The following is a 25,578-nucleotide window of genomic DNA, read 5'->3' on the forward strand; positions in this document are numbered from 1 at the left end:
AGTATCAATGGTAAAATCTTGTAGATAATAAGATTACTACGCATCTACTTTAAATATGCGTGAGTATTTAAGCTGTTAATGGGTTGATGAGTTTAATTTACGTATTTCAACATTTTCAGCTTTAGAAAACCTAGCAAATGATCTAGACCGCCAAAATATCTACCTTTCGATTCTCGCATTCAAATATCAAAACCTGTCACAGATTTAGCAGTATTAATAATAGCATGATCTGAAATAAAGATTTTTGAATAAGTTTATTAATTCTGACATTTTCCCATTTAGTTAGCGTTATATTCCTTTTATTAAAACAATCAACGGCTTTTCTTTTTATTTTAATTTTAAATTGCTTAACAGAAATTTTAATACAAATATTTTAAGCTGACATATGCAATTTTGGCTCCCTACGAATGAAATATTAATTAATTATCTAATGGAAAGAATTTTAAAAGCACGTCCTTCAGCTTCATGACTTAAATGAAATAATGATTTACAGGGCTATCCCATGGAAACAACTGTTGGAATGAAATGGCAGATATTCGACCATAATGCGGGCGTAATTCAGAATACAAACCCGTTCAAATTATTCAAGAGTGTTAAAGCAGTGATCTGGAAGAAGTTGTAGCTGGAGATGTTAGGGTAGGCGGTTTTATCAGATTAATTCACGAATGTAAATTCGATAAATTGTAGGCCTGACAGGCATTGGATAGAAACGTTTATTAAGGCATGAAGTGTAAATTTTGCGAAATGTGTACAATACTAAGAATACCTCGTTTATCCGAAATATTTGGGGTTGAGTCATTTCGCATAATACTTTAATTTTTCTAGATTTTATATTGGCTTTCACAAAAAAGGGGAAGGAAACTGCTTCGTTTTGTACACATCATTTTAAAAAAAATAAAGCTTTTTAAAACACGCATTTCGTATAAAATGTTTCAAATTTTACTTCCTCCATGTTCTTTATTTTTTTAATCATAGCAAGGAAATAACATTCATCATATATTTAAAAAAAGTACTAATTATTCACTATTATTGCAATTAGTTTAGCTCTGGTACACCAACTCTGTAATAAATATATGAAAATATATGATGATCAGAAATTATGCAAATAATTAGAGTTTGTTTAGAGATCTTATGATTACTGCATATTTTACTTAGTTTCGAATATGTGGTCATTTACTGTGGGACATTGTAAGGATAACTGAAATAAAAACAGAAATGTATAAAATTATTTGTATTATAAATCCTGCTTCCGAACTTTGGCGAAGCATTTTATCTCAAGCTGGCGATGAATTTTGATTTCTTCGCAAAATTTTGGTAGTTTTCGGAAGAAGCACTTTCGAAGCCCTTGGATTTGTTTTTTAGAAGCTTCCACAAGTGTATCGAAACTTTCAGCGCCCGTCAGGGAGTTGGAAGTCACCGTCAGCCAATTGGATCGCATCTTTTGGTTTATTTTACACTGCTAAGATTTCTGCTCAGTGATTATGGCTTTCGAATTTGCTTTGCCAGCTATCTGGATGATCTGAGATAATCCTCGCATAATAAAAAGAATTTTGCTCTACCTGTCTTTTTCTCGTCAACCTGTTTATACACTGGTGAAATAAATTAAGAGAATTTTCATATTTGATCTACGATCTCCAAACCTACTGGACAGATTTTAATAAAATTTGCTGTGAACATACGTTGATATAATACAAACAAAATAAACTGTCAACAGTTATAATAGACACACATGTTTGTGTGTAACGCTCACGAGAGTTTGAAGGTCTGAAACAGCGGTTGCAGAAGACACAAAAGAAATGGGTTAACAGGAAGTTTCTTTTTTTTTTTTTTTTTTTATTCCTTCCGCCCAACAAACCACCTGCTCCGTCGGACTAATTATTCCGCTGGTTAGGCTTTTCCTTCTCCGTCTCGAGTTATGGGCATTACAGTGTCCTTGTCGACTAAATGTCTTGTCGGCTAACTGTCCGTATCGGCTAAATGACCTGTCGGCTAAGTGTCTGTGTCGGCTAAATGTCCTGTTGATTAAATGTCTCTTTGGCTAAGTGATTGTCAGCTAAGTGTCACGGGCCCATATTTTATTATTCTGTTATAAAGTATACTTTAATTTTATAACAATTATTTTAATTTAGTTCATCTTTCCTGTGTTACCTCGTTTCAACCTACAACTCCCTACAAGAATAAGTTTTTAAAATCGCGTTGAATGCAAATGAGCAAGAAAGAGAATTAAAGGAAAATTCAACTAACTTCGAGAGAGAGTTAGGAATCTTGAGTAGCGCGTGTTTGCCTTTGGGCTACGCCTTTCTCAGCTGTTGTTACACTCGACGGTATTATTATTGACTTTTGAAAGTTCACCGAATAGTTTAAGATTACGAGCCAACTACATTAGAAATGTGTTAGCTTCGACTATATCTCTTAGTTAGTCATTAGTTAGTTCTTATTTCTTACTTTTCAGTTTAAGCCTAAGTGGAGGCTTTGCTGTAATCCCGAAGAAAGGAGGCCTACTGTTAATCTTATTTTGAGTGAATAAAAGGGTAATTAACCCTTCTTGAGTTTACGCTTTCTGTTCTTTGCAGTAAGCCATAAATCGTTTAGCAGTTCATTAGGTTCCTCGACACTTCATTCATCAGGGTAGAAGTGAGGAATTCTATAGTGTCAAATATGGATATGTGCAAGATTTAAAACATTAGGCGAGGTTAAGAGAGTCAAAAACTTAACTCTAACAAATTGACTAATTACTAAACAAACAACGACACTAAGCTGAGAAATATCATGTAAATACTGGTCACAAGCAATGTGAGGGCTTAACTCCAAATATTCGTCATACAAGTTGGAATTATGTATCTACTGTTGTTTTATTATATTTTATAATGTAATATTTTTATTATACAAATATATAAGTAATATGTGAAATCTCTATTCTTGATTAGACAGCAAGAAATTCCAACCCATGCTTCGCCAATGTTTCCTGAGCCCTCCGCCTCCTGACGTCATCCTGTCCTTCGAAGGCAAAGAATTAAACCTGGAAAGTGAAGTTGCACTTGCCCACGGCAGCCTTATAGAACTACGATGTGCAGAAGTGGGAATGTTTAAGTTCGTCGGGCAGTCTACGATTCGATGCGGGAATGGACAATGGAGTGCACCGCTTCCAATATGCCAACCTACTAGCATACAAAGAAACTTTTCAAGTAAGTTTTTCAATAAAAAGATAGTTTTGCTAGTAACACACTGCAGGGTCCTGAGATTTTAAAATGTTCTTAATTTGAAAAGAGGAATGTATACTTTTTTATTATAAATAATAATCTTGACATCGAAATTTAACATTTTATTCAAAAGATTCTTCATCTTAATGAATTTTTTTAATAGTACATTTTTTTGAAACGAGATGTTATAAATTAATTGTGCTTTCTTTGCTATTCGAAACACCGATTTCTGCTATTAGTGTGGGTGAGTTTAAGAGCACATATGGAAAAAAATGAGATTACATTCTACTATACTAAAGGATTTGAGAAATGTACTAGGACCAGTCGACCAAATACAGATGGTGATGAATGATCATCTACTACATTTTAGTTTAGTTAGAGTTTGTATGTACAGAAAGTTAAGCTTTCTAAAGTTAGGATATCTGAAAAAAAAGCAGTTGTTCCTCAACAAAGTTAAACAACAGATCGTGCAACTGCTAGTTGCACGATATCACTTACAATGCAAAATAAAACCTCCTCCATGGTTCACACAGATATTACATGAAGAAAAATAATTTTATAAAGCAGTCTAGAACTTTAATCCCTAATTTTGTGAAATGGTAAAATTCAGTATTTTTAATGTAAAAAAAAAAAAAGAAACGGTTTTGAAATATTATTTGTCCCCTCAAAATATGATAAGCTCTTTCGCTTGAAATCAGCACCAATGTTTAAATGCGGCCAATAATATTCAACAAAAGCTGAAAATTAGTAATACAAAATAATATATTCATATTGATTGAAAGTGTTTGACACTTATTCTGTTTTTTAGAAACAAATGAGTCTGTGAGAGCTGAATGCTTTTTCTGTTTCAGATATTGAACTTTCGCGTTGAATTATGCTTTTCACAGCCTTTTGAATTACACATTTTTTAAATGATAAAATAGACAGCTTCGTGATATCCTCTTCAGCCCTGCGGGTATTACGTTCTTCTCTTGTTGATCTGAAAAAGAACTCTTTCAATTAATTAATTGCATTTTCAATGATGATAATACCTAGAAATCTCTTATCACTAAATAGGCCGCCCTAACTGATATAAGGTTAGAGACGCTGGCTGTTGTAGCAATGGGCCTGGGTTCGAAACTCGGAGAAGGCTTGGATATTTGTAAGTGTATAGTGTCATAGAAATGCTCAAAACTCCGGAGAGCGAAAAGTCCTCTAATCATTTTGGTGTTAGATAAAGTGAGGTTGAAACCCTCGGACTGTCCCTATCAAACCTGGGGCGGACCTGCACTGTTAGTGCGGTGAAATTATACCTGTATAGCCAATGGTTAAGTTCTGGTTGCCTCCTATTTGTACCTGTAGTCTCTCGTGGACGCGGAGGCGATCAGCAAGCGCAAAAATTAGGTCAGAAAAAATTCGTCAGAAAATTTCCATTTAATACTAAAGGAAGAATGTTAGAAGTGTTTGTATAGAAGAGGAAATGGGAACAGGATTTTTCTGACACTTTTCTGATAAAAGGTCTACCATCTACGGTTGGACCGTACACATGCTTCTAATCATAGCAATAAAATACTGAAGACTATGATTGTCCAACTGTTGGCTTAATAGCCCATCGATATATACAACTACATAAAACCCATTACAGCTCTGATTTATCTAATAACGGAAAAAAGAAATCATCTAAACATATTTCAGTCAGCTCCTGTTATTTTAATACTAAGTTCTAGTAATATATCCACCAAGATCAGATTGCAGTTTTTTTTAATTTAGCACTTTCTACACTTATTTTAAATAGTTTTTCTAATATATTTAAGGCTCACCAGCGGCCGAGCGGTAAAGTCGTTGAACACTGGTAGTTCGGTCCGAGGTTCGAATCCCGCGAACGGGCTGGCTGCATGGGTGCTTTTCGTGGTTTTCCCCATGTGTAACGTGTATACGAGCCAGTTTTCCTTAGAAAGTCTTCCACCACGAAGGCATCCCTCCCCTTAGGATAGCCCTAGTGTAATTAAAATACACCACACCACTAATATATTTAATTCTAATTTTAAGTTCTACCAAGTATCAGACATTAAACTGAAATTTCCAATTTGTATGTTTCTTTACTCTTAAAAGTGATAACTCGTTGACATAATTAGGTGGCTCATTGGCCATTAGATTTAAAAAAATTAGGAAATGCTCAAGGCGTAGTTATAAGTTTGCACAGATAATTCGTCCTCTGGATGAGAGAAATATGAAAACTGAAGAATGTCATAGCTAACATTCGAGCCACATATTTTCCACTGCTAACTGCATGCAGTGGCGTAACTAGAACTTTTGGGTCCCCCCATGCCAAAAAAATTTTGGGCCTCCTATGAAATTTACAGTACTCCCCCTCCAAATTCGATGATTCCAGGAGCCAAAATTTTGATGATGATCAGATAATAATTAAAAAATCTGATATGGACACCAAATGACTTCCTTGGATTAAATTATACACATTTTCTGCTGCGCTTCATCTAAACTTACTTCCTTGAATGATTCTAATTTAATGAACCGATCTCTGAAGTCAAGAAGAAATTGACATCATTGAAAATTTTGAACTAAATATCCTGGTCAGTTTTTGTTGCACCAGAAGTCAAACTTCTTGTAATTTATTTTTTTGCATGGGTATAACACTTTCCCAAATGGAAGACCGGAGGAAAATTTAAATTTGGTTATTCGTCGAAAATTATGTTTTTTTATTATTATTATTTTTTAATTTGACATTACCAAAACATTTTTCGTCCTGAGAGATTTCTGAATGGAAAGCTATGACTACGACCAACGACTGCGAAAATAAAGGTCGGATAAGGACTTTTCAGCCGCGTAAGGGGGTAGGTATATATTCTGCCAACTGTAATAAAAAAGTGAAGTGCACAACTAGCACTCCCATATACAAAATTTCAACGCTCTACGGCTAATCGTCTTTGAGTTACGCGATATACACTACTGGACCTTGAAAATGCAACACCAAGAAGGAGTGGTCAGAAATTTATACAAAGTTTAGAGTAGGCGCACGTCACTGAGTTATGCGAATGATGTGAAATGCGCAGCTCTCCGACGCACGTGAATTAAGATATAAGGGATGGAACGTGCAGAACGGGCAATATTCCTGTCTTTATTTCTTCCAGACGAATTATCGAAGAAAATTGGTTTTGTCCCGGAGGATGCGTGTAATAGGAGAGAATGCCAGGCCGCCGTCAACGAAGGCACTTCCAGTAGATAGACGATTTTACGAGGGGTATGGTGATCGGACTGAGAAATGCGGGTGCTTACGTTAAATCGCAGCTGATACCCACATGGATGCGAGCACGGTGCATCGGCTATGGCGAACATGGTTAGAACAAGGAAATGTGGGAAGAAAGAGGGGTGCAGGTGCAGCCAGAGTGACGTCAGCGCGCGTGGATTGACGCATCCGCTGACAAGCTGTGGCGGTCCCGCAAGTCACTTGTACCGCGATTCTGCAGCATGTGCAAGATACCCCGGATGTTCCCGTGTCGACCAGAACCATTTTCCGTCGATTGGTTGAACGTGGTCTGCACTCACGGCGTCCGTTAAGAAGACTGCCATTGTTTAGAATGGTGCCGGCATAGACGCCAATGTTTAGAATGGTGCCGGACTGGAGCGATGTGGATGACAGAATGGCGAAACGTCGTGTTCTCAAATGACGACGCTTTTTTTCTACCCAGTGACAGTCGCCGTATACGCGTGTGGCGTCGACGTGGAGGCAGATCTAATCCGGGAACAACTGTGGAACTCACCATCGCGCGGCAACGAGGCATAATGGTTTGGGGCGCTATTGCGTACGATTCCAAGTCCCCTCTAGTTCCTTCGTATTCAGGGCACTGTGACGGCTTAACGATACTTGGATAATGTACTGCGTACGGTGGCAATCCCCTACCTTCAGGGACTGCCTAATGCAATTTTTCAGCAGGATAACGCCCGACCACACAGTACTCGCATCTGGCAACATGCTCTGCAAGGTATACAGATGCTTCCCTGCCCACCGTACTCTCCTGACCTATCACCAATCGAACATGCGGGGGATGTGATTGGACGCCGTTTGCAGACTTTGACCCTGCCTCGTTCATAAGACGAATTGTAGCAAATGGTTGAAAGATAATGAAGAGCCATCCCTCAGGACACCATCCGCACTCTTATTGACATTATGCCTAGACGTGTTTCTTCGTGCATCGCTGTCCGCGGTGGTCCTATATGTCTCTAGCCAACTTTAGATAAGGGTGGACGTGGTGCTGTACTGATTAATCTTTACGGCAAAGGGACAGTGCCCACGTCCACCGTCACTTATTACTTATCCTACTGAGCTGACGCCGTTCTCGCTCTGTAGTCTGACTATCATTTTGAAATAAAGATCACTTATTGCTACTTGCTGTCTCTGTCTTTTTCCCAAATTTCATCACTTTCTGATCACTCCTTCTTGGTGTTGCATTTTCAATGTCGAGCAGTGTATATATGTACACATCTCTCTGTACACATACGTATGTACGTATATGCGAACGTACAGATGTCCCGAATAAAATCACTTTTGAATCCATTTTAAGCCCATTTTATAATCCTTTTTTTTTTTTTTAAGAGAACAGTCCTTTATTCTGTCCGTACATACAGACGTCACGAAAAAAAAAAACCCGTCCAAATGGATTAGGGAATGTCAAAATGATATTTCCGTTGAAATATGATACCCGACAGTTTGGTATATGTAACACTGAATTCAACTTTTATAGGGGCATTTTGCCCTTGGTCATAATATTTATAAAAGAATGCGTCTTCTTTTAAGTTTAATAATTTTAATTTAGTTCAGCAGAATATTCAAGGGCCCTCTAAGCCTTTGGGCCTCTATGCGACGGCATTCTTTGCATACTGTAATATCTTGTTATTTAATAAATAAGTATAATTATTGTGTAAGTGGCAACGCCGTATTTGTATTAAAACATCAGCAACGTGAGATATTGTTTTAAAAAGATTTAGTATTCTAAAGATTTTGCCAGCTAGGAGTAGTGTTAAAATTCTGCCACTTAAGAATTGTATGAAATTTGTCTATCACTGTGAACTAGAAATAAAATATATGTTCTACTAAGAAGATTGTCTGTTTTGTAAATTACTGCAAAATACATTACAGTCTTAATAAATTGGAGGTTCCACCGAGATACTGGAAACTAGGGGTGCAATTATCAATTTCGATGGTGCTGGTCTCCTAATCCCAGAAATTTACTGAATTTTTTACAACAAGTTTGCTAATACCAATTGCCAAGTTTGTTTATTTCAAGGATAAATAGATGTAAGAAGTCTGCCGTTTTAAAGCCAGATTTGAAGCAGATCATTCAAAGGTTATCTTCTGTGCTTCTGTAACTTGAGTCCGAGCAAAAACTGTCAAAAATAGGATATTGCTGATCTCTGAAGATAAGATTAACTTTTGGTTTTCTTAAAAAAGCTTTTATTGAATTTTAATACTTTGTTTCAGAATTATAGTTTATCGTGTAAGATTTTGTTTAAAATAACTGACACTAAGAATATTCAGCTTAAATTTATAATTGATATTTGTGGTAAAGAAGTATTTTGAAATTATTATTTATGCTTTACTTTTATTTGTATTGAATTTTTATGTTGATAAATGATATGTGTAAGCCATCCCGGCATTTATAAAAAAAAGAACTGCTAGCTGAGGTTTTGAATTTGTTGCCAAGCAGGCGCGTGAAAATAAGTAATAACGTCAAACTGACGTAGTGTGATTTGATTATACTGAAGAATTTTTCAAAAGGTTTTTTCTTAGTTCTCGCCATCCAGGCGTGTGATAGATAGTAAAATCGTCAAACTGACGTTGGTAAAATTCCATTGTATTGCCTTACTGGCAAAGGTGTTTATATAGTTATAGCTAACGAGGCTTGTGAATAGTGAGTTTAAACGTCAACCCGACGTAGTATTAAATTATTTTGTGCCAACCTGGCAAAGTTGTTTAAATAATTCTCTCCAATTGGTTAGTGTGAATTTCGTATTCGAGAAATTAAATCTCGCCAGAAATTATATATTTTTAATACAAGTACGAGCTTTTAGATTGAATTTCAAAAGGAAGCCTGTTAAAAGTAACTTGTGTCAACATGTCATTCTTAGCTAGGAGTAAAAAACAGGATTTAAAAGTACTAGCAGAAGAGTTAGGTTTAACCGTAAAACCTGAATTTAAGATTGCTCAATTGCATAAACTGATTACTGAAAGTCCCGATTATGATGAGGAGTTTACTCGAGAACTACTGGCTGCAATTAGAGAAGAAAGGGAACGAAAAGAAGAATGTGAAAGAAAAGAAAGAGAAAAGGAACGTGAAAGAGAAGAAAGAGAAAAAGAACGTGAAAGAGAAGAAAGAGAAAGAAGAGAAGAACGCGAAAGGGAAGAAAGAGAAAAAGAACGCGAAAGAGAAGAAAGAGAAAAGGAACGCGAAAGAGAAGAAAGAGAAAAGGAACACGAAAGAGAAGAAAGAGAAAAGAAACGCGAAAGAGAAGAAAGGGAAAGAAAAGAAGAGCGTGAAAGAGAAGAGCGAATTAGAGCCTTTGAGCTACAGAAACTTCAGCTGGAAGCAATGGCTGCCACAGCACAGCCGGCAGAAACTACACAGTTACTTCAGCAACCTTTAAAAATCAGAATTCACGATGTCATGCCACGTTTCAACCCTAAAGAAGATGAAATAAGTTTATTTCTGGTGTTATTTGAGCGTCAAGCTAAAATAATGAATATACCTGCTGAAAATCAAGTGACTCAACTTATTTCATTACTGCCTCCTGACATTGTTCAGCTTATTGCTAGAGAACCAGAAGAGGAAGCGAAAAAGTATGAATATGTAAAAACTTTACTGTTACAACGATTTAAATTAAGTGCGGAAAAATTTCGACAACTATTTAATAAACACCAAAAATCTACTGAAAGTACTTGGTATGATTTCTACTATGAATTAAAGAATTATTTAGAAGGATGGCTTAACGGATTAAACATTAAAACTTTTGAACAGCTAAAAGATCTCATGCTGGTTGATCAAATAAAAAAGCGTACCTCTCTTGATTTCAAAGAACATTTTATGGATCAATGGACAACCATCATTTCACCTACTGAAATAGTTAAGAAAATTGAAGATTTTGAAGATGTGAGGAAAACAATAAAACCGAAATTTTCTGTCAATCAGACTGAGAAAATTAACAAAGGATCATTTAAACCGCGTTATGATAATTTTGTGAAAAAAATAGAGCATCCGCCTCATTTTAAGCATTCTGATAAATGGGACGATTCAAAATACCAGAAAGATCACCGACAAAAAAATCAATTTCAAAACAAGAACCAAGAAAATTTATATGACAAAAGATATCGACCACGTTGTTTCGAGTGTGGGTCATACGAACATTTTAAGCCTCAGTGCCCTCGCTTAAAACCAAATGAAAAGATAAATTGCGTATTTTCGAATGATGATTTATTAAAGACGTATACAATTAACGGTTTAGTTAATGGGTATGAAATGCCTATTCTTCGAGACACAGGAGCCACAGTAGATGTTATATCTCGAAAATATGTAGATAAAGCAAAAATGATTGGAGAACATGTCTGGGTACAATATCTCTTAAATGACCATTTAGTGTGTCTACCGTTAGCTGAAGTTGAAATTAATTGTGAACTTGGTCATATAAAAACAAAGGCAGCTGTTGTTACAAATGATCCTGGCAGATATGTATTGGGTAACAAAACTGCTCAGTTGTTCAAAGATAAACAATTCTTAAATTTAGAAAGGATAAATGCGGTTTTGACATGATCTCAAGTAAAACGATCTCGAGAAGGAGATCGAAGTAGAGACACCGAAATGGGGAAAAAAGAAGAACTGTCTGTTGTTGAGTCTGACGAAGATATTTTACCGCAAGCTGATGAGAAAGACAAGGAAATTAAGAAAATAATTAATGCTAATTCAAAGGAATTAATTGAATCTCAGCATCAAAGCAGAGATCTAGCCTCATTGCTTAGCGAAGCTAAAAGTGAAATTTTCGGAAATGATTTCAAAGTAAAGGAGAACGGGCTGTTGATGAAAAAGAAACTAGATAAAAATGGAAATGAAAATGAAGTAATTGTTATTCCTGAAAAATATAGGGATCAAATGCAGAACTACACCACTTTGATTCATAACCATAACCAAATAATAGTGCTAAAACTCAGGGTAATTTGGTCAGTATTCACCCTCCTAAAAGTCAGGCTTCTGTCAATGCTTCACGGAAATCTGACAAACAATCTAAGCGTTCATCTCTTCATGAGAAAACTGAAGTTATTTATATGGAAGTTGACTCGCCTTATTTACCTGCTGATTCATCTTCTGTAGATAGTGTGTGTGATTATTCCTCTACAAGTTCCCCAGTTCCTTCTTCTCCAAAAAGCAAAGACGTGTTTGACAGTTTGTTAACAGCAGATCAAAGAAATTCTTATAAAAGAACTCATGAAGGTGCTTCTAAAGCTGAGAAATTAAAAATACATTCAGAATATAAGCTCGCGTCAGAAAACTTAGCAAAGAGGCATAAATATGATAAAGGATACTCAAAGTTGCCACATTCAATGAGAATGCAAGTAACAGATAAGAACAAAGGTTCATCTCGCAACAAGCAAAAACTATCTGAATAGAAAGAACTGACAAAATTAAACGATTCTCAGTCAAAAGCTCTAGATGAATTGCCAAGTTCTGGAGTTGATATACAAGTCAAGGAGAAGTTTTCAAACAGACAAGAGCGAGTTGTTGAAGTAGTAAAACTGCCGCAAAAGCCTTTGTCACACTCGCCTGATTTCAATAAGGAGTTTATTTTGCAAATTGATGTTTCAGACTCTGGTATGGGTGTCATTGTAGCTCAAAAAGGTGAACGAGACAATGAACATCCAATATTATACCTAAGTAAGAAGTTTACAGAAACTGAAAAAAAGTACTCTACCACAGAAAAGGAATGCGCCGCCATAATATTTGCTGTAAAGAAACTTCAATGTTATTTAGACGGGCATACTAAATTCTTCATCATGACCGATCATAATCCCTTAGTTTGGCTCAAAAATAATGTGTGTCTAAATCCACGACTTATGAGATGGGCACTAGTACTACAACCCTACAATTACACGATCGTTCATCGAAGTGGTAAAAACCATAAAAATGTAGACGCACTAAGTCGTACTCCCTGGCCTGATTAAATAATTTGTTTCTCTGTATAGATAAAAAAATATTTTGTTCCTTCAAAAAAAAAAAAAAAAAGTAAACTTTAATTTATAAAAATATAAATTAAAGTTTATCTGGAGGGGGGAGAGGTTGTAATATCTTGTTATTTAATAAATAAGTATAATTATTGTGTAAGTGGCAACGCCGTATTTGTATTAAAACATCAGCAACGTGAGATATTGTTTTAAAAAGATTTAGTATTCTAAAGATTTTGCCATCTAGGAGTAGTGTTAAAATTCTGCCACTTAAGAATTGTATGAAATTTGTCTATCACTGTGAACTAGAAATAAAATATATGTTCTACTAAGAAGATTGTCTGTTTTGTAAATTACTGCAAAATACATTACAATACCCTTATTTACGCCACTGACTATATGTGCTAAATACTTACATTACAACAGCACACATGCAGGGATGGGATAATAGTGGTCCTGCTTCTTCCTGTTTGCCCTTTAAGTGAGCATAGGGAGAAGCAAGACCAATAGTTGCCCCCCTTACTTGGACAAAACCAAGTAATGGGCCTTATTATCCACCATAGTTTAGTTAGAACCCCGATTAGAAGACTATTAGAGTATTTTGAAAAAGAAATAAAATGAAAAATCTGTCATACTCATGCTGGGAATCGAACCATGAATCTTTCGATGATCTGGATGCTTCTGGATGTACTAATCACTTCCGCCACAAAAGCATGAGCAGGGAACACTGAATTCTTTAAAAGTTAATATAAGCTACAACTTACAGTAGAGTATCGCTTATCTAACTTACCATCGCAAAAAGAAACCGTCAGTCGACTCCAAGAAATGCCAGTTGTGAACGTAGCTTTTTTTTTTTTTTCCTAGTTGTTATTGTTGCTGATTTTGACTTTGTCGCATAGTGCACCTGTTTACACTATAACCCACGTGTCTATCATTTAGTGCAGTGTAGTTAATCATTATGTGCGGATCGGTTTATGGTCTGTTACTTTTCATGCGCATGTGTCTGTGTGTGGTGTTTTATGGGGGTCTATTTTGACAAATTTTTTATGGTGTTTAAAAGAAGAAATTTACTCAAGTGGAGAAAGAATGGAGACAAAAAGAAAGTTATCCTATCGATGGAACAAAAACTTGAGGCAATCAAGAGACTGGACAAGGGAGATAAAATGTAGAAGATAGCTGATGACTTTAGCATTGGCAACAGTAGAAGACTGGAAAAGGAAACGAATAGAAAGAAAAACTATGAGAGAATGTGACTATGAAAAAGGGGAGCGTAGCTTCATATATTTCAGTACACAAATGTATCCTTATTTTAGGGCCTATTTTACAGCACAGCTTATTTTACGGCCTATTTTACAAGTCGTATTTTCGTAATTATTTTAAGGAAGGGGACTCATGTTTGACAGCAAGTGTCAATTGGTTCGACCGATTGAAGAAACGCTGCGATATCCGTAAGTTAAATGTTTGTGGTGAAAAACTATTGTTGAATTTGGAAGAAATGAAGGCATTCAAGAAAATATTTCGGGAATTAATTGAAACTGAAAGCCTGATGGATGGCCAGATATTTAACTGTGATGAGTCAGGCCTTAATTACAAAATACTACCTATTATGAGTCTTGCAGAGAAAACCGAAGCGTCAGTCCATAACTGTAAGCGTGGTAAGGGAAGGCTAGCAATTTTAGCCTGCAGTAATGCTACAGCAAATCTCTAAATGGGTCTTATAATGACCGAAAAGTTCCAAAATCCTAGAGCTTTTAAAAGAATTTCTAAAACCTCTCTCCTTTAAAATACTGTAGTCAGAAAAGCTCATGGATGAGCAGTGAAATTTTTAAAGACTGATTCTGCGAAGACTTCATTGATTCCATAGACAAATTTTAAAAGAAAATCATTTACCCAGAAAAGCCGTTTATGGGCTTCAACGCACACTGGCACACTGACGCAGAGAAATTTCAAGATTGGGACCTTAAGACAATATTTCTGTCTTCCCCCTATGTAACCTCCATATGCAAACCAATGGATCAGGACGTTTTGGAAACGATAAAAAGAAACTATCCCAAGGATAGAAGAAATTGATGAAAGACAAAACATAATAGAAAAATTGAAATGCATCAGTTAAATGATGCTGCTTATTGGGTTGAACGGGCCTGGACTGACGTAAAGGCTACAATAATTATCAAAACATAGAAAAAATTGCTAGGCGAGGATGAAAATAAAATCGGAATCAGGTGAAACTGAAGAAACCATTCTATCTTTAGTGCAAAATATCCCTGGATGTGAAGATTCATCTTTGCAAGAAATCAAAAGCTGGCTGGATGATTGGTTTGGTTTGGATTATGTGATAACGGGAAAGCACTTGAGGACTATCTGCCTAAAGGAAAGGATAGGAACTTCGAGGAGGATTTTCTAAGGGAAACTACGAAAACGCGCATGCGGCCAGCCCGTTTGCGGGATTTGAACCTCGAACCGAATTACCAGTGTTCAGCGTGTTCAGCTCGGCTGGCCGAAGGTTGAAAGAAGGGTGATGATCAGTATGAAATAACTGATGAACAAATTATCGATCTTTCTGCGAAGGAAACGAAATTAAAGACCAAGATCATCTATCAACTGTTGAGCCTCGCAGAAGTTCACTTAAGGACAGAATTAAGGCTCTAAAAACTGCAATTAAATATATTGAGCAACATGAAGAAGCTACAGGAATAGACATGGTGATGCTTTAAAAATGGCGAGATTTGACAACCAAGAAATGGCATTCATCAAGAAAGTAGACTACAATCTAAAAATTATTTTAATCATTACAAGTCTAAACTTCAAAGTACTGTACGTGTATGTTTAACTTCAGAAATGTCTGTGATGTTTTTTAAGTCCATTTCTTCAGTTACATTTTCCTGTTTTGTTGTAAAAATCATTATTAGCCTGGTAATATGTGATAAAATTATAACATAGTTTGACGTTTAATAGGCCTTTTCCTTAACACCTTCCTATTATCCAACATTTTCGCTTCTCCGACGTTCTGCCGCCTTGTTAACGTCTAATAAGCAAGACTGTACTATACATCCAACTACTAGTTCAACATAGACCAAGTCATTTTAAAATTTACGAAGGTTGAGGTAGACTGGAGGAACTTCTATTCAGATTTGTAATTTTAATCTACTATTCAGATCTACTATTCTTTAACTATTCAGATTTGTAATTTTAATCGTAAATACATTTTCCTGTGCAAACGGGACCTAATTTCGTGTTAAAAAAATTTCTTCAAACTATTTTCTGTGGTCTCTCCTATTAATTGCATAAGTACTCTAGACGAGAAGTTTGAAAAGTTAAAAGATATATTTTAAGGAAATCGTGTTTAGAAAAAAAAATTCCAAATAAATTGACAAAGATAAATATTATGAAGATTAGTGATGCAACATTGCTATGTAAATAGAATATTTTTTTGTTTTCTATCCATGCAGTTTCCATACGCTAATTACAAAATAATTTCATAGAAGTTTCTTCATGATTCCCCATGCGTAACTTCTGAAATGTCAGGAGTCAAAAAATCCGAAAAGGAAATTAAAAGAAATGTAACTAGAAACCCCATGCTTCTTTTAACCACTCGACTTTTAATAAAAATGCAAAAATACTCTTCTCTTTTTAATGTCCAAGAACAAATCTTTAATTATAGTGATTCCACTAATTAGTTTATGGCATATTTTTGACAGCTAAACTTAATTATAAAGATTCTAGTCTTTAATTAATTTATCTAAAATAAAATTAAATCAACGAGGGTATAATTAGGTTATTGCGTTTCCCAAACCACATTAATCAGGGCATATTTAAATCATAAAGGCTTAAATTTATTCGTGGAAATCATTTGACGTTTTCGAGCAGGAATCTGGTAAAATATTTCTTCATGTTTAAGCTTCATAGACTAAAATAAGTTTCATTCTTTCAAATCTCTTGAGGTTCTAAAAACAATTCTAAAAAAATTTTTGAATTAAAATTTTTTAAAAAAATTTAATTTATTAACAATTTTTTTTATTTTTGAAAAGAAAGCTTTTATTTAAAACTCATTAAATAATTAATGAATTAAAAGTAGAAAAAATTATCATCTAGATTAATTGGCACAAGAAATTAAATAATTCAATTTACAAAATTCACCTACAATTTTATATCGCGAATAATATGGAGGAAGGAGTAGAGATCTGTTGTTATTACAGATGACAGTCGTTACTTTCTTGGTGCCAGTGATGGTTGTATGTTGGTTCGAAGGAGGCGAAATGAGCGCTTGGAACCAAGCTGTTTGTGTTGTACACCCACTAGACTTACACCAGGAGCTATGGTATGGAGATCAATTTCCTATGACAACAGGAGCACTCTCATCATTATCTTACATATCTTGACAGAAAATTGGTACCTAAGACTGCTGATTGCGCCGGTTGTGCTATCAGTCTGAAGCAGTATTCCAAAAGGCATTTTGCAACAGGTTAAGGCTGCTCTCCACACCGCAGCTATCCCCTAAGGTCCTTTACAGGGTTTCGTTATGTTACCTTGGCCTGCGAGATCACCCCATATTTCTCTCGTTAAGCATGTATGGGACATGAATGGTCTACAAAACGAGCGTCTTCTACAACCAGCATGGACCATTGTTGATTTGAATGACCAAGTACAACAGACATGGAAGGCTGTCCCACGAAATAGGATACGACACATGTACGACACAGTGCATGTGCATTCACAAGCTTGCTTTCAGCATCTTGGGAAAAACAGCGTTTATTGATTTACCATCATTTCACATTTTAAATAGTTTTTATCAGGCATACTGTGACCGTAAAACATTATTCAAATAAATATGTTATCTTGACAAACGCTTATCCACATTTCACCTCTCTAAACTGATTTCTTTTTGGTGTTGAGATTTCAGTTTCCATCAGTGTATTTTCAGAATTTCGTGTTAATAAATAAGATTAAATACGTTAATCCAAAAATAAGTAAGAAGTACTTTTCATCTAAAAATGGGAGAAACTTATATTCTAAAAATGAGTGAAAAATACCGATAATAAAAATATCAGTAAATATGCAAGTAACTTTAAAATGAGTAATCATTGTGCACTATTACTCATTTTAAGAGGCTATATTAAGAATGAGAGAAAAATAAAGATAATCTAAAAGTGAACGAAAAACATGGATAATTCAAAACTGAGTCAAACATACGGCTAAAACGAAAGTGAGAGAAAATTATGGTTAATCCTAAAAAGAGTGAAAATACGAATAATTAAATAAGTAAAAAAATAATAATAAAGGAAGTAAAACTAATGATAATCAAAAATGAGAAAAATGAGGCTAAGCAAAAATAAATGAAAAAAAGGGTAATTTAAAATGAATGAAAAATACGAATAATCCAAAAGGAAGTGGAATACGGACAATTAAAAAATGAATTAAAAGTAGGGAAAACCCAAAACTAAGTAAAACACATTGACTGAATGAAAATGCGAAGAATCTCGTCGCAATTTTAACCACAGTTCTTAACCAATGTTAGATAAACATGTTAATCATCTACTGTATGAGAAGCATAAAACTATATCTCTTCTGCGATTCGAACCACTGATCTTTCAGTGCTAGAAAAGAATGCTAATCTGTCACATTATGAAAGCACTCGTGAGGGATGATACGATAACCTCTTACATCTTTCCTTTAAAATCTTTAAAATTATGCGCTCTGTGCATTCGCATTTTCCCCTGTAGATAATCACAGCATTGAATAACCTACTAATGATAAAATAAACTAATGCTGGTGAATTAGAGGTGTCGATTGTGTTCCCTATGCAAAATTATTGAAACTCAGTTTGAAATAAGTATAATTTCTACTTGAATACAATGTATGTTTATAATGTCAGTATATATTCTTAAACATTTGCTAAATAAAGCATACTGTGCAGGCACTGACAGTAATAAGTTGCTCCTTGGTACAAAAGTTAAAGCTAAAATAGGCCATATAAAAGCTCTCGAAATGTAGGTCGTAGCACGTAAACATATAACAAAGTAGAGCTTCATAATATACAAAGTATTATTTCCAAGTATGAGGTATTTTCTCTCTCCTTACCGCGTGCTTTCGTCGTATTATTGCAAAGCACGACCTGCTAGCAATTGGAATCCAGGCGAAGGCATCACACATTCTTTATGTTCCCTGTTAACCTTAAAACCTTAAAACTCTACACAATAACCGAGGATTGGCACCAGTATGAACAACAGCTCAGAATACTGAATATACTGCATATGAAGTCATTTCGAAAGAAGTTGAAAATTAGCAATGAGATTTGTCACCTTTAATTAAAACTTTCTGGGAGGGTCTCGGAAGTCAGGTTGCACATTCTAATTATGCTATAAGTGAACTTATAAATTCATAACATTTTGGCGCTGTCTTCCTATATTTTCTTGGATACCATAATAACTACTGTACTATAATTGAACATAATGCAAGAAAAAGCTCTGCTTCAGTTTAGTGAAGGTGCCCGAAAATTGTTCAGAAGGATGTAAGTTACTATCATTTTGCCGAAGATATTTGCTCCTTCTTTTACGAAGATTTTATTACATGATGCATTGAAAGGGTATAAGCTATTAATGTATGAGTCTGTTATTATAAATTATGAGACGTGCATTCACCTAGCGTTTTTCTGTGGGCTAAAAGAAGATGCAGTCTGGGCTCATTGATGAGCCTCCTCAAGAAACCGTTATACTTCGTTTTAGAAGATGTATGCAATAAATATAGCTGCTTCGTTGGAACAAGTATTTGATGTAACTGTACCTGCTTTGCTGTAGCATGTGTACGCGATACTTATACATGTATTATGCTTTGCAGCAGTTGCATGTGTTTCATAACGTGTATAATAGAATTTACGCTGTGTTAAACAAAATGACTTCCTACGTTCTTCAGTGTGTGACTGAAGTTAAATGCTCATTGAAATTTTCTCCGACAGTAATGGAAGTAACGCGTAGAGAAAATTAATAATTTTATTTCGGAGCAAGAATCGTGAAAAGTGGCGACGTCCTTGCTGGGACTCGAACTCCGGACCTCCTGATTGCTAACCGAGAGTACTTTAATAACACAGCGAAAATATGCAATGAGAAGGGAGAAAATAACTTCTACCACACTAAAACGACAACTATGGAAGAGAGGATCCAGTCACCAAGTCTTAGAGACAAGGAATTATGGTTCACATTTTTTAGTTCCGACGCCACTGCAGATGCCATTATGCTTATTTCAGATTGGAAAACAGGAAAGATTATCAACGCCTAGGCCAGAACTCGAACTCCGAACTTCCCGATTGCAAGCCGGACGCGCTTTCAGTTACGTCACAAAAGCACGCGGTAAGAAAAGAGAAAATGTCTTTCTAATCTCCATATAGGAGTATATTGCAACATGTAACAAAACTTTCTCCTCACGACATCAATGCAGATTACATTCATGTTCAGGTATACTGAATATGAAAAACATTTTGAATTTCTGCATTGGGAAGAATCACTGGTGTTTTTTTCAGCTAAGAATATATAAAACTTTTTTTACTAGACATCAAGAGCACGTTGTATGTAACTCAAAAGCCCTGAAGGCCGTTCAGGTATTTCATTTCCTTCCCATTCATAGATGCAAGATCTCTGACATCAGGATTATTTTATTCCTTGTACCCGTAAGAGCAAAAACAATGTAGTTTGACGTTAAGCAATCTATTATTCTGAAAGTCCGTTGCCTTTTTGGTTAATTGCACTTCCTGAACATTTATTAAAATCAGGGAAAAAGAGAATTTAATTTCTATTTTAATTGTCGGGAGACAAAATAGCTAAATGACAAATTCTAGCAAATTTCTTTCTTATTGCAGAGGAAGCTCACAAAAATATAATACTTTAAAGCAATATTAAGGATAAATACTTTTTTTATTACCTTTGAATGCTTACAGGCATCTGTTATAGACAGACCTTTTTTCCTCATCACCCGAATCAAATTTGTATGTTACAATGCTTGTAATGTTTTATATATATTTCTCTTCTCTTCTAACGCTCTGAGAAAATCCAATGCAGTTTTCTTCTATGTCTGTTACAACTTCACGGAACAGCAATAAACAAAATAGAAAGTAGAAAAGCAGTGTTAATAAAGTTCTTCACAGTAGACTTAGCTGATAATCTGAATCAATTTCTTTCTGTGACCGAAGCAATTCTTCTGCCCATCATTTATTTCTTCACCATTTTGCTCTGCAATATACCTGAGTTTTACTCACGTAGGGTACCCTCTAAGATACCTTTTCGAAAGAAAGCATGTGCGGAACATCAATAAATAATAATGGATGGCATTTTAACACCAGAAAGGTATTTCTTTGCTTTGGGAAGAATGACATGTCCTGGCAAAATAGGAAGCTGTAGACAAGCTACGCATAAAAAGATCCGTCATTAATTTTAAAAACCTTTCTCTAGTGTAGTCTAGCCTTCGATCAGGCATACGTAATTCACTAAATATATAGGAAAGAAAAAATAGAATTAACAAAATGAATACTAAGGAATAATACAGGAAATAGTACTTGTAAAATGAATGATAGAAGACTTCTATATTAAGAGTAATTTTTTTACAAATAATTCTTTTCAGCAAGGAAACAAATCAAGTTGATAAAAAAATAAATGTAACCAATGCTAAAAAGAGAAAAACTATTTTTATGAAAATGCAGAAAAAAAAAAGAATTTATGCGACGTATAAATACATAATATGAAAACCTACCTCAGTCGAAATCGAGTCTCTGTGATCACAAGATGACCAACCAAAATCGCGAAGGATAAAAAATCTCTTCTCTATTTAAAGTCGTACTCTAGCATATTTTAAAAAAGTTATACAAAATTATCTAATTAATATTCTTTATCATTATTGTTTTAAAAGCATGTGCAATATTATTACTATAATCTCTGAAAATTTCAAAGTGATACGAAACTCCAATTTTAAGATGCCAGATTTAAAGTCATTTTCAGAAAATTGCTTCAAGGTACATATTTTTCTCACGTGAGTATAGTATCTCGTAATTCTGGGTACTATCTGTTTCTGTGCTATGCATCAATAATGATGGTCAATAATGATATGCTCAATAATGAAATTATCTAGAAACTTTATATACATATCAATTGATACATTATTGATAAAAATAAAATTGATTTAAAATAAAATTTGAAAATTAAATTTGTAAGTTCGCATACTAAAGGACAGTTTTCGTAATAAAATACCAATTACGAAGTGGGTAACATACCTGAAGACTAAAGGAAGATTTCCACCATCTCGAAACAATATCATGAAACTTCCAAGTAACCAACTGGTACTTCAGTTTTTGAATATGATAATATGTTCCTTTCAAAGGTCGCTGTACAAGTTGCTTGCTCGGAGGTTTCGTGATATTACTTTCGTGTAATGTAGATACAAATCAATTCGTTTTCAAAAAATTCTTCCATAAAGACATCATTCCTAAACGAGATATCTCTCCCGTATTTTGAAACATTAATTTGTAAAACCATAACTTTTTGGGAGCAGGAAATAAGAACATTCAGTTAGGAACTCTCCGGTCTTCCGAATCGTTTCACCAGTGGGGGAAGGAAAAATTTCCTTACGTTCTTCCCCATTTAAACAGCGATTTGAGGGAGGGGAATGAGATCCAGTCGATCAAATCCACTCGCCATCGCTGTAGAGACTTCAGGATATTCAGAACACGAAATATGTAAAAGCGGCTATCACCTTACCAGAATTCAATCTCTACAGCTTTTGATTGGCAGCTGAATGTGCTAAATGTTGCACTTAGAGCACGGGCATCGGGGAAAGCGGAAATAAACTATAAATCAATCTACCAAACTCATTTTGATGCATTTTCTCCTAGTAACAACTGGTCTGAATTCTATTTTAATAGCATTTTCCATGATAGGAGTAAAATCTAATCAATATATCAATAAAATATTGTAAAATAAACTTAAGGCACTTACTTATGAAAGATTATTTATTTTGTATCGATACTTATGAATGAATAATTTATCTTTTTATCTATTACCTAAAAGAATAATTTACTATATTATTGATCTTAATCCCTATAAATATTGCAGGAATCCATTTTTCTTCAGAACAAACTAAAGAAAACCATTATAAATCATAAGTAGTAGCTGACGTGCATATGAAATGACAAACACAGGAAAGACGATTTTCCCATGCGAAAAATGTTTTTCGATGAATAATATATACTACGAACTGTTATGTTTCGCATCATTAATAACCTATAAAATTAGGTTCCGTTGACTGATAAATGATTATCGGCAACAAGCCACACCTTAGCACTTCTTACTTTTGTGTAGTTATTCTGGGAAAAGCTTATTAGAACTTATACTTTTAGAATCGATTTATCAATATATTTTACATGTTACGTTATAAGTTTATAAGTTATGTATAATAGAATTAAAGTAATAAAAGATAAAGGAAACATTTATATACTCGTTTTATTTTTTTACCAGAAGGTTCTAAGATAGTTTATAATTCGAAGAAAGGATTATGATTGCAATAAGAACTCTCATAATAATTGTACGTTCTACAAAAATCGCTTCTAAGATGTCAAGTATATGTTTTCGGGCTGATAAAGAATAAATTCACATACTAAATTGAAGACTTTCTCTTCGGAGTCAATGGCTGTTCTTTTAAACCAGTACGTTGATTCTTTCCTATTGAAAGTTTAATTTGATGCAAACATGTTAATTTTAACAATTTTAAAATATATATTGTTATTTTACCTTCAGTTGTCCTCTTTTTGGATATTATTTAGCGGTATTATGAGAAACATTGAAAAGAATGCTGATAAATAAATACAGTTCTTTCTAGCAAATGTTTTCTTAAAATTAAAATAAACAGTTTAGATGTATTACGTATACTCGTATATGTATTATATTTTCAATAAGTTTTCTTATGTAACTCGTAACGTAAAACAAAAAGAAATAAAACATTTGAAAATACGAGCTCGTAAATGAACGTAAGAAATCTTCATAAATTCCCAGACATTTTATTATTTCAAAATTTTTTCATTCATTTATTCATTTGATTTTTCTCAACTGTATTATTTTGCAATGAACACGAAAAATAAGAAATATATATATATATATATATACCATAAATATAATAGATATATGTGTATATATATATATATATATGTATATATATATATATACCATAAATATAAACTCTACCCTTATAAGTAAGAGTTTTAATACTATTGAAAGGATTAAAAAAGGATTATTTTAATAGTAATCAGAACAATGATATATTATGTGTGAAAATTAGAACATTCTAAAACGTGCTAATTCTTTTCCTTAAGTAATATTCCGATTTAACAAAGAGAAATTTAAAAGACGTTTAATGTATCCTAAATGTATCAATTTTGTTCAGTTGAATAATGTTTTTTAATTGAATATAAGGCTATTTAATATCTGGCCACGTATAACTGCTTTCTATTATCCGGCCACAGTTAACACTGCTCTCACTGGACTCAGACAAGAGTTAGACTCATTTAATAGTGATCTCCACTAGAGAATCTGTCATCAAAAAGGAATCAACAGCTCTTGCGTGTTTCTACTTCTATTAGTGTATTAAACAGGTATTTGGTGAGAGAATTGCTGCGATCTTTAATGTTAATTGCTATTGAAAAATTTCTTTTTCTAATATTAAGTTATAATTTACCTGATCTAGTACTCCTGATTTAGCAGTATGTTAGAAATGGAAATCTATAGAATTACCGTAGATGCTTTTTCAAAAAATATAAACTCTGTGTAAAATTGAATTCAAACTACACTGATCTGATGATGAAGAGAATGTAATTTAGAGGTTTGCAGTTGATTCATCGGGTTTTAAAGCACTGAATTTCATAAAATATGGCAAATGAAAAAATATAAACTCTGTGTAAAATTGAATTCAAACTACACTGATCTGATGATGAAGAGAATGTAATTTAGAGGATTGCAGATGATTCATTGGGTTTTAAAGCACTGAATTTCATAAAATATGGCAAATGAAATAATGATTATTACCTGAAATGAATTAAAAGATATTCCAGTATTAGTCAAAATAACAATAAATATTCGATGAGAATTTTTCTTGTTATACGACACAGGTCCAAACTGTACCCCAATTTCTTCCACACGCGTTGTAATATATCCCTTTTAATGAGCACCACAAAACACTGTTACTGCCCTTGGGTTGTGGATGTAAAATTTCGTATTGAAGGATGGTTTTCTCATTCGTTACACATGAAATTTTCTGCTATATCTTAATCAATCCGATTTCGAGTTGAATGTATATTGGAAGAAAAAGCATCTGGGTTCAAGATACGGTAATTTAGGAATTATAGTCAAGAAAATAGCACTTATTCATGACATTTGGGGAACTTTGAAATTTCAAGGCCAAACTAGTAATTCCCGGAAGAGTAATGTGGTCATGGAGCTCCTTAAATGTTGCTGTTAGTGAGCTATAAAAAATTGTTTTTAACATATCCCTCAAAAGGGAAAAATAGCCAGACGTAAAGCAGAAAGAATTTGATCGCCTTCTGAATAATACTAAACTATCTTTGGCATGTCGGCCAATCCAATGACGTCAATCTCATCATTCAAACTGCCACTACCTCTTTAGGCTAATGAGATGGAACCCTCACTTTCTTGAAAAGGAATTTTTTCTGAATCATCTTTCGTTTATTACAATATAATATACAACATACCGGTCATTATACTCTAGAAAGAAAAAGCTGTCTGTATACTTTCATCTTTGAAATATCTATGTACTTTGTCAGAAAAGATAGATTGTGTGAATCCTATTTCTGCTCAACAAGGGCATGACAATTTTCTATGCTTATCTGGTGGTTCTCCTTCTGCGCAAATAAACTGATTGTGAAACAAATAGTGAGCTGTGGTATGTCGGTCACTTCTTCCTGTCCTGGTGTTCTTGCTTTTACCCAAGCGAACTGATGTTCGCAAATTCGGATATCATCCTAGTATGCTTTGTTCAGAAGGAATATATCTGTATTTTACCGCTTTTGGACTGCACCTCGTAACCTCGTATAAAGAAATTAATAATCTCTTTGTATATTCTAAAACATAAAACGCTTTCTGCTGTAAACTAATCAAGTTGAAAGTGGGACTTGTATGTCTGCTATATGAC

The 25,578-nt window shown here is 34.3% G+C and overlaps 1 protein-coding gene across 2 annotated transcripts in view; it reads left to right on the top strand.

Moving 5' to 3' along the window:
- Window positions 1-25,578, top strand: part of LOC118200031 (locomotion-related protein Hikaru genki-like) — a 292,672-nt gene that overhangs the window by 204,777 nt on the left and 62,317 nt on the right. For both annotated transcript variants that reach the window (XM_085806489.1, XM_085806488.1), the window contains one exon: window positions 2,928-3,185. In XM_085806489.1, the coding sequence (XP_085662615.1) occupies window positions 2,928-3,185 (258 nt within the window). The remainder of the gene's footprint in view (window positions 1-2,927; window positions 3,186-25,578) is intronic.

Source organism: Stegodyphus dumicola, chromosome 12 (genome assembly GCF_044657685.1).
Source record: "Stegodyphus dumicola isolate Sdum_Otavi_A_Nest chromosome 12, ASM4465768v1".
Taxonomy (NCBI): domain Eukaryota; kingdom Metazoa; phylum Arthropoda; class Arachnida; order Araneae; family Eresidae; genus Stegodyphus; species Stegodyphus dumicola.